Here is a 13,870-nt window from a genome sequence, read left to right on the forward strand (position 1 = left end):
TCTTATAAAAATTATCTTTTTTCCCCCTTTGGTCTTTTGGTTGTTTTAGGTGGTAATTGGGGTTAAGTGACTTGACTAGGATCACAGAGTTTGAGGTCAATTTGAATTTGGGTCCTTCTGACTCCAGAAGTACTCTATCTACTGTGTCACCTACCTGCCCCCAAATTGAATTTATTTATTTTAAAAATCAGATCCATTAAAAAAAATCAGACAAAAGGTTATATTAATCCATTAGAGTTATTTGGAAGGCAATACATAAATTCAAGGGTTTTGTTTATTGTGGGAGAAAAATAAAAATATGAGTTATTTTACTTTAATGTAGTCATCATGTATTTTATTCTTGAAGCATTCCACTTTGCAGCTGTTCATCCCATTTCCCATTTTTCTCTAAATTTGTCATCTTTAAAAAATTTCTATTTTAATAACATTTAATTTAATAACATATACACACATATATATTTACTTATAATGCAATTATGTTAGAGCATGTCTACATGCTACAGTTTATTCAGCTATTGAACAATCTTTGGACTACTAGTGTTTCTAGTTTTTGATTTTTTTTGCAATCATACATGTAAGAAACACAATATCTTAGCAAGAACTTTACTGACTCATTGATTGATGAATGCAGGAAAGATTTATTTTACATTCTTCCAAGAATCTGTACCTAAGCAAGTAGACACACCTTTGAAACTTCAAAGGCGGCATTTTATTTCCTATCCTGAAGCACGAGTCGCTCCCCTGATTCCCCACTAATTGGATCTTATAGAAGTTACAGGATGTGACTCTCCAACCCTCATCCCTGTTCCCAAAGAGTTTAGAAAGGTGAAGATCATAGTGGAGGGTTAAGGACAAAGAACAAAAGATTCTTTTCAAATCTCAGGCCACCACCCCTAATTACAAAAGTCAGTCCCTGCCCCCAAGGAGCTCATGTTCTTTTGGGGGAACATAAACTCCATTCTTAATTATTCCTTGATGTCCATGTGGGTTTCAGTTTTTTTATTTAAATTTTATTTCTTCAATTTAATTTTCATAAATTTGCAAACCCCAAATGCCCATCCATTTCTCACAACACACAAAATGTAGCTATAAATATTTGGGCACGTATAATTTTTCTTTCTTTGACCTCCTTAATGGTTTGTCAATGGGCACATTTATGCCCAGGGATCACTGGGGTCAGAAGGGATGACTTTTCTTATCTGTTTCCAAATTGTCTTTCACTCTGGTTGGATCAATTCATAGCTCAACCAGTTATGTCTGTGTAGCATGGACTTTTTCATCTTTATCTTTGCCAATTGGTATGATTCAAAACCTTAGAGTTGTTTTTAATTTGCATTCTTTTTCTTAGTGAATTGAAGTATCTTTCATACGGTTATTGATTGAAGTTCTTTTCGAAACTATTCACATCTTTTGACCACTTATCTATTGAAGGATGTCTTTTGGTCTCACACATTTGTGTCTTTTCCCTATATATCTTCTTTCCCAAAGATACTTCATGCAATTTTGTTGTTGTTCATCCTCTCCACAACTTCTTCTTATTTATAGATTTAGAGTTAAAAAGGACCTTCAGTATTATCTATATTTTATAGATACCTGGAGAGGCCCAGAGAGATTAAAATCCCTTCAAAATTACATAGGTATTAAGTTATAGTCAGCACTGAAACACAGAGCTTCAGACTCCAGGTATTATGCCCTTTTCCATTATATGCTTCTGCTTCTCTCATTTCACTTTTCTGGCTGCATTGATTTTGTTTAGTCAAAAACTCCTTAATTTTGTATAATCCAGAGTGTTTGTTTGATCTTTTCTGATCATGACAGCCTCTTGTTTGGCTAAGGATTTCCTCCTTTAGCTGCACATAGGCTCATTTTGCTCATTCTTTCTGGTGATAATGAATTTATCTTCCTTAAGAGGGAAAAATAAATAGATAGTGGAATGGAAGGATACTTTGCAAAGTACCAATTTTCCTTTGCAGCATGTACACTAAGACATATCTGGAATGCTGTGAGAAATACATTCAATTGCAGCTCAGCTTTCTGTGATATTTCCCACTCCCACAAAATCAGCACAGACGTCAGGAATTAGGTGGAGGATTGATTACTAGAGGGACTAGAGGTCACAATTTGCTTTGGATTTCCAGTTCATCTGTGGATCTATACTTTGTTCCTCATTGGCAGAGTGAACTCTTTATTACAAGCAACTAGCTAGCTAGTTCAATCACTCTTCCTCTCTTGAAGGTTCTGCTGACATAAGGCAAATCTGTAGATGTGTGTAATTCCCTTTTCCTCTTCCCTTGGGGTTCAGATTAATTTTAATGATAGTCAGAGATGCTGTACATTTTGTCTATTCAACTTATATAGAATTTCATGCTGCATTTTTGAAGCTATTGTACAAAAGCACAACCTTGCTTTTTTCTTTTTGATGTGTGAATGGGGTGAAAAGTGGAGAGGGACTATACATGTGCAGTGAGAGATGGTTTTATATTAGTCTTGAAAGCAGATTTTTTTTTTTTAAAGGCAGACGGAGAGGGAAGGGTAGTTAAGGATACTTGATGGCAAGCTGTTCATTAACACCATGCCATCTGTTATCAGTGTAGAATCTCTCGATGTTGATTGTGATTTTTAAAAAAATCTAAGCTATCCCAAAGGCACCCTGTTTTATTTAACTGATCATTATTTCAAATCAATCAGGAGAGGAAAACTTTTTTTGTAAAACATTATTTCTATTGGTTATCTATTGATATCTATCGATTCAGGAGCTGAAGACCAACTGAAGATGTTTGGACTTCAGATCTGCTACACTGGATAAGTTCAATTGAGGTGTCCGTTTGAGAAGATGATTTCCCCTTTTTCTTTCTAAACTTTGGAATGTGTCAGACAAGACTCTGACCTTTTTGTTTGGATGAGTAAATTGACTTTTTTTTCTTGGAACTTGTGGGAATGACTGACTCTGAAAACAATGTGGAAGGAGCTAGCTAGGAATGGGTGATCACCAACATTTTTGATTGTCTTGATATTTTGTTCACTCTATTCCTTTTAAACTTACTCTTCCTCCTCATTGATTTCTTATTCCTCAATTCTTGCCTCTCTTCTAGTTGATTTTCCTTTTTTTCATAGTCTTGACCCTATGGTTAATTGGGATAGCAAAGTGCTACCCTCCATCCTTGAATCCCTGGCTCTCTGTCCTAATACTGGTTGCCTTATAGCATCTACTTCCTAGCTATTAAATGCTATTGGAGGAAGTCGGGCAGCTGTGCTAAATGGGTCTGTTAAAAGTTCATATTCTCTTGCTTGTATATTCCCTCCTGCACAGTCTTTCTTGCATCCCTGATTAACTCTCCATCACACTCCTGCAATTGTTCCAAAACTTCTCTTCTTAAATCCCTAATGCCCTCATTCAGCAGATGACCTTGCCTCTAACTTTAAGAGAAAATCGAGTCCCTTAATTTCCCTTTATCTCTTTCATCAAAACCTCTGAGTCTTCTCTCTTCTTTGCTCCCTTCTTAGTAAGTGAAGTGTCCTAATTCATTTCCCAAACCCTTCTGGTTTTGTCCTTGACCCCATCTTCTTCTGGTTTTCCTTAGTAGTTTATTCTGTTGTTCATTCAAATATCTTTAGGTAACACCTATCCTTGAAAGACTTAGGTTAGGTTTAGGTTTAGGGTCAGTTAGAAGGATGATACAGCAGAAAGAACAATATATTTGGAGTTTTAAGAAGCAGGCTTGAATGTTAGGTTCTCTCCTGTTTTTCTGGTGTTCTTGGAGCACTGCCTTCCATGGACCTTAGTTTCCTTGTTTATAAAATGAAGGACTTGGATTAGAGAATCCTGGAGCTCCTTTAGCTCAAAATGGATGCTTTTCTCTTGATCCTGCTATGCTTTCAAGTCAACATCTGTATCCGGTCTTCCTTTCATAACCAGAAACAATTTCTGCCTCCACTTTGTCATTGCTCATCCACTTCTCAGACCTTTGTAATCTTTTTTTTTTTTTTTTTAATTGACAGAACCCATGCAAGGGTAATTTTTTACAACATTATCCCTTGCACTCACTTCTGTTCCGATTTTTCCCCTCCCTCCCTCCATCCCCTCCCCTAGAATGACAATCAGTCCTTTACATGTTAAGTAGGTTACAGTATATCCTAGACACAATATATGTATGCAGAACCGAACCGTTCTCTTGTTGCACAGGGAGAATTGGATTCAGAAGGTATAAATAACCCGGGAAGAAAAACAGAAATGCAAGCAGTTTATATTCATTTCCCAGTGTTCTTTCTTTGAGTGTAGCTGCTTCTGTCCATCCTTGATCAGTTGAAACTGAATTAGCTCTCTTTATTGAAGAGATCCACTTCCATCAAAACACATCCTCAAACAATATCGTTTTTTGAGGTATATAATGATCTCCTGGTTCTGCTCATTTCACTTAGCATCAGTTCATGTAAGTCTCGCCAGTCCTTTCTGTATTCATCCTGCTGGTCATTTCTTACAGAACAATAATATTCCATAACATTCATATACCACAATTTACTCAACCATTCTCCAATTGATGGGCATCCATTCATTTTCCAGCTTTTAGCCACTACAACAGACCTTTGTTATCTAAAAGGCTTCTAACTGTTTTCATTCTGTCTTCTGGGTCTTCTAGTCTATTGAAATTATCACCTCCAGGGTCAATCAGTTGTATGTTTTTTTTTTTTTTCCTTTCCTTTCCTTTCTTTCTTTTATTATTTATTTTTTTTTTTTTTGGCAAAATACTTTACAAATATTTCTTTTGATCCCCACAACAACCTTCAGAGGCAGGCATTATTACTTCCCCTCAGTGAATGAAGAACTGAAGCTCAGAGTTGAATGCCTTGCTCAGGCACATGCAATTAGGAAGTGTGTAAGGCAGAATTTGAAATATGGGCTTCCTGACTTCAAATCTAAGGATGTATTCACTCAGCCCCATGACATGGGGAGCAGTTATTAAACATTTTTTAAAGTACCTGCTATGTGCCAAAGGGTCTGCTAAACAGTGGCACTACAAAGAAATCCAAAATTCAGTCCCTGTTCTCTAAGAGCTCACATCCAATGGAAGTCACCAATGACTTCATGATTGCTAAATTCAATAGGCTTAACGGTTTTCATTCTTCTGGACTCTATTGTAGTATTGGACACTTTGTCACCTCTTCTTCCTCTTACCTATGTTCCCCTGATTTGGCTTTCTTTGATTTGTTCTATGCCCCCATCCACTTGTCCAGGTACTTCTATCTTCCTCCCAACTGCTGTTTCATGCTGGTATCCCCACATGCTTTGTCTTAGGACTTCTTTGCTGTATATCCTTCCTAGATAATTATATCTGTTCTTAATGGTTCAGTTATCCACTTTATGCAGTGGCCCCCTAAGTCTGTATCTCTATTCTTAATAATTTTCTGTATTTCTAACTGCTTTTTGGATATCTCTCCTGGGATATGCTGCTGGCATCTCAATCTGTTAATGTCTCAAATTGAATTTATCATCTTTTCACTTGCTTCTGATTTCCTTCTCTCCTAACTTGCCTATTTCTGTTGATGGCAAACCACCCTCTCAGAAACCTAGAGTTGAATTCTTAATGTTATTCATCTTTGACTCTTTCCCTTTATTGTCTCTACTCCCCTCCCTCTCCCCTCCCCCCCCCCCCCCCACAATACTCAGTCCCATCCCTGGCATCTATACACTCCTCTCTATTCACGCTGCCATCATTTCTTATGTGGTCTCCTAACTGATCTCCCTTCCTCCTGTCTTTCCCTTCTCTCCTACACCCTTTATGCAGTTGCAAAAATACTTTTCTTATTTCACAATTTGAAGCATGAATTACTCAATAATCTTTCAGGGTCTTTCTGAAAAAATACAAATTTCTTATCCTAGTATTTAAAGTCTTCCATAGTCTTAATATCTTTTTCTGACTTTATTTCACATCACTTCTCTGGATATACTTCCCATTTCTTTTGGGCTCCACTATTTGATGATCTTTCCCCATTACCTTCTATCTCTTTGCATTAAAAGCAGTTCTCCCTCATCCCCAAGCATAGAATGTAAGTATTTGCTGTTGTAGTTGTTCAGTTGTGACTTACTCTTCATGACTCCATTTGGGATTTTCTTGGTAGAGACCCTGAAGTAGTTTGCTCTCTTTCTTTTCCAAGTCATTTTACTGACTTGAGGAAACTGAGGCACACAGGTTTAAGTGACTTGTCCAGAATCACATGGCTAGTAAGTGTCTGAAGCTGGATTTGAACTAAGGAAGATGATTCTTCCTGGTTTCAAGGCCAGTACTTTGGCCACTGTGCCACATAGCTGCCCCATATTGTTCTTAATGTATTCCTATTGAAATTCTTCCTCTTAGACTCACCTAAAGGGCTACCTCCTCTAGAAAGCCATCTTTCTCCCTCTTCCTTCCCTTTCTCCTTTCCATCCCCTAGCTAAGAGTGTTCTAAGTGCAATTTTTTCTGGATTTCTCTTTTGCTCTTATGCTCTGTTTTATTTGAATACTATTTTTATACTTGCCCTATCCCTGTAAGATTGTTTCAGGCAAGGATTGTGTAATTGCTTTTAATCTTTGTATCTCCAGCACCTAATGCAATTTACTACATAAAGTATGATGATTAACAAATGTTGAGTTAAATTCAATTGAATTAAGGTACACCTGACCTGAGAAACAGATAAAAAGTCTAATGAGAGGCTTAATTTGTATATATATGCTGGAAGAATAATACTGGATGATTTATTGGGCAGCTGAATTAAGGGTGAATGACCAGTTCTAATCACTGGCACATAGAGTCCCACTGGTGGAATTTAGATTAACAACCAACTCTACTAGGCTGGTATACTTTTGTGAGCGCTTGGTATGGCAGTTTTTATTTATGGTTGATAGGAAATCAACTAATCAATGTAAATTATGTGCGGTCCATATATGGTGGCATGACAGTATTCTTGGAGGAATGAAGACCTGGATTCAAATCCAGGCACTTGGCTGTGTTATCCTAAACAAGTCAGTTTGAGTTTTCTCATCTAAAAATAGATAATAAATTTGTTCTTACTCAGAGGATTGTTGTGAGAATCAAATGAGTTGATATATGTGTGGAGCTCTTTGCAAACTTTATTTTTTTTTTATAATAGATTTTTATTTTTTAAAAATAATAGATTTTTATTTTCAAAATATACGCAAACATAGTTTTGAACATTTCCCATTGCAAAACTTCTTTGTAAACTTTAAAGAGCTTTATAAGAGCTTATCACCATCACTACCACCCAATATCATCATCATCGTCTTTGCCACCCACTATATTTGCTCTGGATTTGATTATAGTCAAATTGAGGTTTCCCTTGTTTCAGGCTGACTCTTAACCTCTTCACAACTGGATGAGATATGGATGAGAATGTCCCCTCAATCCTCATTGCTTCAGTCTAATTTTCAAGTGAAAGAATTGAGATAGCATTTCTTTTTTTTTTTTTTAAGTTTCATTTTATAATAACTTTTTATTGACAGAATTCATGCCAGGGTAATTTTTTTTACAACATTATCCCTTGTACTCGCTTCTGTTCCGATTTTTCCCCTCCCTCCCTCTACCCTCTCCCTTAGATGGCAAGCAATCCTATATATGTTAAATATGTTGCAGTATGAGATAGTATTTCTACAAAGACCTTATTCTGAATTTTGGAATGGAATATTCTGAATTTTTTATTTCCCCTCACTGGTTGCTTTTCTCTTAAGAGAGTCCATGATCTTCCCTCTAGGGAAGCCCTGTTAATTTTAAAATTTGCTCTGTGAAGCATAGGTTTCATATGGTACTCTGATGAATTGGTATTTTATGTCCTTTTTCGCAAATTCCAGGACTATTGATGACAAAAATTTAAATTTGAACCTATTGAGGAGGAGTATGACTTTACTCTTTACATTGGCTGCATTGAGGAAGAAAAATTAGGATGGGGAGAGACTTGGGGCAAGGAAGACAATTAGAAAGATATTATAATAGTCCAGTGAGAAATCATTGAACTAGAGTGGTGACTGTGAGTGGACAGGCAGTGAGAAATATTGTAGGGGTAGAAATGACCGAGTCCGACTATAATTGACATATAGGGGGTGGAGTGAAAATGAGGAGTTGAAGTCAGAGTTGATATTGTGGGATTGGGAAATCAGGCAGAGTGACAGAACCTAGAGATAATTATCATGTTTCAGCCATCATTATTGGAGATGGAGGGCATTGAAATTTAATAATTAGCTTTATTACAAAATTTTCCTTGGTTGTGTATTATTTTTCTTAAAAGCACACTAATTTTTTGTTTCCCTGGAAGCATGGGAAAAGCTCATACAATATGGGTTTTTGTGAGTAAACCTTTTCTTCGGAGAGAACTTTTGAAAATGATGACTCACTCACTACTTCTTCTCACTCTGTTCTGTACATTCTCAGATATTTTTTTAGGGTCATTGTTGAAAGGACTAAAGAAAAGTTAATGTTCACATAGATAAGAGTCAAAGTTTGCTTCCCCCACCTCTATTTAAAAAAAATGTTATTTTTCAGATTTAGGACGTGTGATTACAGTAGACCAGTAAATACAGCAAGGAAACTTTGAATAGACGTCTTTGTCCCTGGGAGCAAGATGTCGGACAAGATGCCCTCCGGGTCCCTTCAAATCCTCGTGTGCTTTATTTGATGTTATTTTATTACAAACTCCTATTTTCTCATTGCACGGAGCCAGATAGCCCTCAAAGCAAATAGCTTCAGCATCCATGGAAGACATTTCCTGCATCTCTGCATCATTTGCAGAGCCGACCAGTCTCCATGGCAACATGTCCGATTGAAAGATGTGTGGAGAGCAGGGAAGAGAGGATCGAGTTAGGAGCACCAAGTGGTGGTGTGTGTCCCTGACGTCACCTTCTCAGCTTTTTGATAGGATGATTTGGTCTACTCCCATTCAAGGGCTCTGGACTGAGCTTCTTTATGAGAGTGTGCATGCAGCGTGAGGGCACTGGCTTTGGAAGCCTGCCTCCCTGCTTTTTCTCCCCCCCACCCCTTCTAGTCCCTTCATTTTTTTCCCCTTCTCCTTTTTCCCTTTTCTTTCTGGCTCTAGTCAGTCACTGAGAATGTGTAGCTTGTTTCCAATCTCTTGGAGGCTACCGTTCAGTTCGGCTCACCATAAAGGCAGGAAGGCATGGCTGCGTTTCACCTGACCTCAGAAACACGGCAAAATCAGTTCTGAGAATCCTGACTATGCAGAAATTTATCGAAGCGGATTACTATGAACTCGACTGGTATTATGACGAATGTACAGATGGTAATTATGGGCTTTGCAAATAGGAGGTTTCAGGGTGGATGCTTTGTAAACCTGCTGGATGAGTCTGGATCCCTCGGATGGGAGCTGGGAGGGGGCGGGTGCAATGGCATTGGTGCAGCAGGGCTGTGTGACATTATGAATTCCTTTTCCCAAGCATGACCAAGGGTTTTTTTTTTTTTTTTTTTTTTGCGGTGCAAGGATCCTCTGTCGGTCAGTCTCTCTGAACAGATTCTCGGGAAGAGATGGTGGTTTTTTCTCTCTCAGGCGTAGAAATGACTGTGGTTTGTAGGCTCTGCTGAAATTCTGTTTTCTAAGAGCCGTGTGTGTGCACGTGTGTCCGTGACAATGTGAGTGTGTGCAGCCTGAAATGTGCCGGTTATCCTTTGTGCCGTTTGGGCACAGGATGGGAAGGGTGCTTTGCCTTCCCTCAGGCCAATCTGGGTGCCAGCTCAAGGCCCCAAAGACTGTTTTTTTCATGACTTCCTGTGTATTTATTCGGGTGCTGAGCTGTGTAGAGTGTGGGGGGAAATAACCACTCCAGAAACTATGGTACTCCCTTGCCAGGGGATTCAAATGGCTTCTTCTGCTTCGGGGAGCTGGGCAGGATCTTGGGCCACATGTATAGTTTGGATGGGATCATTTGGTCATTGTCTCATGCCATCCTTTTTAAGGATGGGTGTGGTGAGAATGGAAGGAGGAGGAGGAGGAAGAGGAATGTTTGACTACCTAGGACAGGTCTGGAAGGGAATTTCTGGTGGAGCCTAAATGGAACGCTCCAGGACCCAGTAGTGCTCAGAAATACTTTCAGATGGGTGGGTTCCAAAGAAGTTTAGGTTGTGTTGCTGTAATTTGAAGCATTGAAATTCTCTATTTCTGTTTGTTACCTTTAACATCATGCTCCCCCTGCCCCAGGCAATTGGGGTTAAGTGACTTGCCCAGGGTCACACAACTAGGAAGTGTTAAGTAACTGAAACCAGATTTGAACTCGGGTTCTAATGACTTCAGGGCTGGTGCTCTATCCACTGCAACAACTAGCTGCCCCCATGCTTTATTTTTTAAAGGTGATTTTCTCAAATCACAGCTCTTCCAGCAAACTTTTTTTTAATTGCCTGAGCAACACACAGATCTTCAAAAGAATAGGTATTTTACCTGCACGTCTGTGAGGAAAGACCGAAGGTGGCTATGCTTGTCTTGCCATCCAGGATTCCGTATGACCTTTCCCCTTTGAACATTTGTCTTCAGAAGTTCCTCACATCTGATTAACCTGAATGATGTAACAGACTAGTGAACTGGCCTGGTTAGCAGCTAAGGGAAGTAGCACAGCCATGATGTCTTTCTTATCAGCTGGTTTCTGCTGTGAATATATGTGAAGAAAGAGTCCTGGGTGTATTTTTTGGGCCGTGATGGGATGACACAGTTTTTACATCTGCTCTGTAATTCCCTTAGAAGGACCAAAGCAGTGAACCTGGTGCTGTGGACACGCACGTGCTTAGGAATGATCAAATGGAGAGGGTGGCCCGAGTGGAGCCGTCTCACTTATATTAAAAATAAACTCAACCTTGCTGAAGCTGGCTGGGTGGCAGCCAGTTGCTAGAGGCTAAAATTTTGCCGAAGGAGTTGTGTCTTCTCTTTCTGATACCAGACCCCGAGTAAATACAGGGAGCCTTGTTGGAAGGTCATAGACGGGATTTAAGGACAGAGAGAAGACTATGGAACTCGGCTCTAAATGTAATCGCTCAGGACTAAGATTACAAAATCAAAACTGGAAAGGATCAGAGGTCATCAAATATTCCCATATTTTACAAATGAGAAAACTGAGATCAAGTTTACTCCATGCCGGTGTATCCTTAAAAACGTAGTAAATATATTGTATATTTGTATTACGCATACATTTGTATGTGTGTATATTTACGTGTGGATGTAAGTGGAACAGCATCATTTTATTTCTATCAGTAAGAATATAGAAAACCATCAGAGCAAAGTAGTCAGAACTCTGGATATGACATTGGGGATAACTGGGTTTTCAACACATCTCAGAAGCTTACCAGCTGTGGGATCTTGTTTAAGTCATGAACCACAGAGTTTCAGTTTCCTTATCTGCAAAATGGAGGTAATGATAGAGTATTTGAATGTTGGGAAGAGTCCAGTGAGAAAATATAGATAAAATGCTTTGCAAATGTTGAATGCGAAGAGCTTTCTGTTCTTATGTGTCCCATATGAATATGTAGGTGGTATAAGTGAGACATGCATTTATCGTAGGTATGGACATGAGAACAGTACTCATTAGCTCAAAGAGAAAGAAGCAGTGAATGGGGATGGAAAGCCTTTGGGCCAACCGAGAGCAGGTAAATAGAGTCCCAGAATTGGAGGTGAGTGGGAGGGAAGATTTCCTCTTTATCTTGGCTTAATTGTTACCTGCTCTGTAGTCACACCTATTGCCTGGTGAAAGAAAATCACTTGCCACAGTGAATTCTGAGGGTCAGAGGAGATTGTTCATATCCTGTTTGCTGTGGAAGAATTTCTTACCTTGGATTGTTTCTTTCTTTCTTTTTTTCTTCTGGTTTTCTGTTTCCTGATCTCTGCCTTGATACATCAAAAATGGAAGAACCGAGTGATTCTTCAAGGGGTAAATTCTGATTGATGCTAAAGTTTAAATGTGAGCTCAGTCAAATATCTTTGGAAAGTTTCTTTCTCATCTAAGTGGACAGGAAGATAGTGGTGATGGGACTCAATCTTTTGGACAGCATATATATTTATATTGTGACAGGAACAAAACAATAATTGGGGCAAGATGGGATGGAAAGAAAATATTACTTTTTTGGTGTCTCTTGGGTCTGATTTTTATTTGTTCCCTGAAATCAACAAAGAATCTGGATAAAACCATACAATTACATAGAAATATTTTAATGTAACTCATTAACCAGCCATTGCCCATTGTATTTGTAGACAAGTTCATGTATTTGTAAAGTATATACATGTTTTGCATAAGCTTTTAGCCCAGAAAATTGTAAAGCAGAATTCAAAGTAGTAGCCTGGTTATTTTTACTGCTTATCTCCCTGATCTGCCATTGAAGGACATTTGAATTCATATGGCTTAAATCATGAAAGACTTAGGGTATATAGAATAATTCTTTTTTTCCCCCTCAATCTCTCTCTTTCACCCTTTTCAGATAGTTGAAAATTTTCATCCCTTTAAGTCTTCTGTGATTTCTTTATATAAACCCTTTGAGGGCAGTTTAATTTTTGTACCTTCATCTGGCACACAGTAGGTACTTACTAAATATTTGCTGATTTGGTTAACCTTCTAGAAAATTCTATTCTGTAGTTTGGTAAGGGAGATATTTTTAGGAACTTGAATGCTTAGGAGCCTCCCTTCATACTTCCTCTTCATTGTGCTGTACCCTTTGAATAATTAATGAGTAAAACTTTTAGTGAATTCCCCAAGCTGAGAGCAGGAGGCAAGTTAAACTTTATTGCAAAAAGGCCTTTGTGGTCAAGTAGAAATGATTGTATATTTTCTACCAAAGAGACAGGCTCTTCTTGTTTACCTTGGCTTACTGACTTATGATCAGTTTATAAAGTAAGCATCTTAAGTGCTGAGCTTGAAAGAGGAGTGTAGGAGTGTCATTTAAGTATTTCACTTGAAATGTTGATAGTGAGAGAGTTAGCACCCAAAAAAATGACAGGCTACTTTAAATTTTATCTAAAAACTTGATGGAGTCTTCATTTATTTTTATTTTTTCTTTTTAAAAATATATTGCCATTTTGTCTAAAGCTTATTCTCTCTCTCTCTCTACCACCCCCAAGTTTTAGCCATAGGTTTTTTGAATCTTAACATTCCCACCCTCAAGAGAAAAAAAAAAAAAGAATGGAACAAGGTATGAATAGGAAAAAACCCCAATAAGATGTTTGGAATTGTGCTACCAGAATCATTCTGAGACTTGGGAATAAATCTGTGCTTTTAAATGGTTTTCTTTAGGTAGTTTAGAAGTTTGGGACCAGAGTGGACATCTTTTTGAGAGCCTGTAATTAAAATGATTTTTATGGTGGGCCCATAGGTTAACTGCTTACTGTAACCTGCGTGACCTTGGGCAGACCACTAATCTCACTAAGCTTCACTTTTCCCATCTGTATAATGAGGGATTTGGACTTGCTGATTTTTAAAATCCCCAGCTCATTGTTTACGCCCTCCTTACAGATTAAGGATGGGTCTCTATCTCTAGAGTTGATTTGTAGAATCTGCCATAGTGTGAACTTATCCTGGTCCCTCGTTGGATTGTGGATGGATTTTGATTGTCACAAAAGAAACCTGTAAAGGGACAGGTGCAGGTTTGGGGATGGGGAGAATATGCTTCAAAACAGAGTCTCTGAAACAACCAACAAAGGATCTGTAAAGTTATTTATTTTTAGAGTCATGTCAATGCAATGCACTGACTAATTATTACCTGTTCTCTTCTGGTTTAAATTATGTTAGCATATCTATGAAAAACTCCAGATTAATTCTGGATTCTTAAGTTGTCTCAAATTTTCTTTCATTTCCTTTCAAAAACAGAGAGATGAATCTTTGACATTTTCAGAGACTTTAAA

At 38.2% G+C, this 13,870-nt stretch overlaps 1 protein-coding gene across 7 annotated transcripts in view; it reads left to right on the plus strand.

Moving 5' to 3' along the window:
• Nucleotides 1–13,870, plus strand: part of TRAK1 (trafficking kinesin protein 1) — a 231,307-nt gene that overhangs the window by 140,684 nt on the left and 76,753 nt on the right. The window contains exon 1 of one of the 7 annotated variants that reach the window (XM_051961236.1): nt 8,916–9,283. The exons of 4 other annotated variants lie outside the window; for them this stretch is intronic. In XM_051961236.1, coding sequence (XP_051817196.1) covers nt 9,220–9,283 — 64 coding nt within the window. In that variant the 5' untranslated portion in view covers nt 8,916–9,219. Of the gene's footprint in view, nt 1–8,915; nt 9,284–13,870 lie in introns of those variants that run through there. 2 more of the 7 variants (XM_051961238.1, XM_051961239.1) reach the window with 2 other exon arrangements.

This window comes from Antechinus flavipes, chromosome 5 (genome assembly GCF_016432865.1).
Source record: "Antechinus flavipes isolate AdamAnt ecotype Samford, QLD, Australia chromosome 5, AdamAnt_v2, whole genome shotgun sequence".
NCBI lineage: Eukaryota > Metazoa > Chordata > Mammalia > Dasyuromorphia > Dasyuridae > Antechinus > Antechinus flavipes.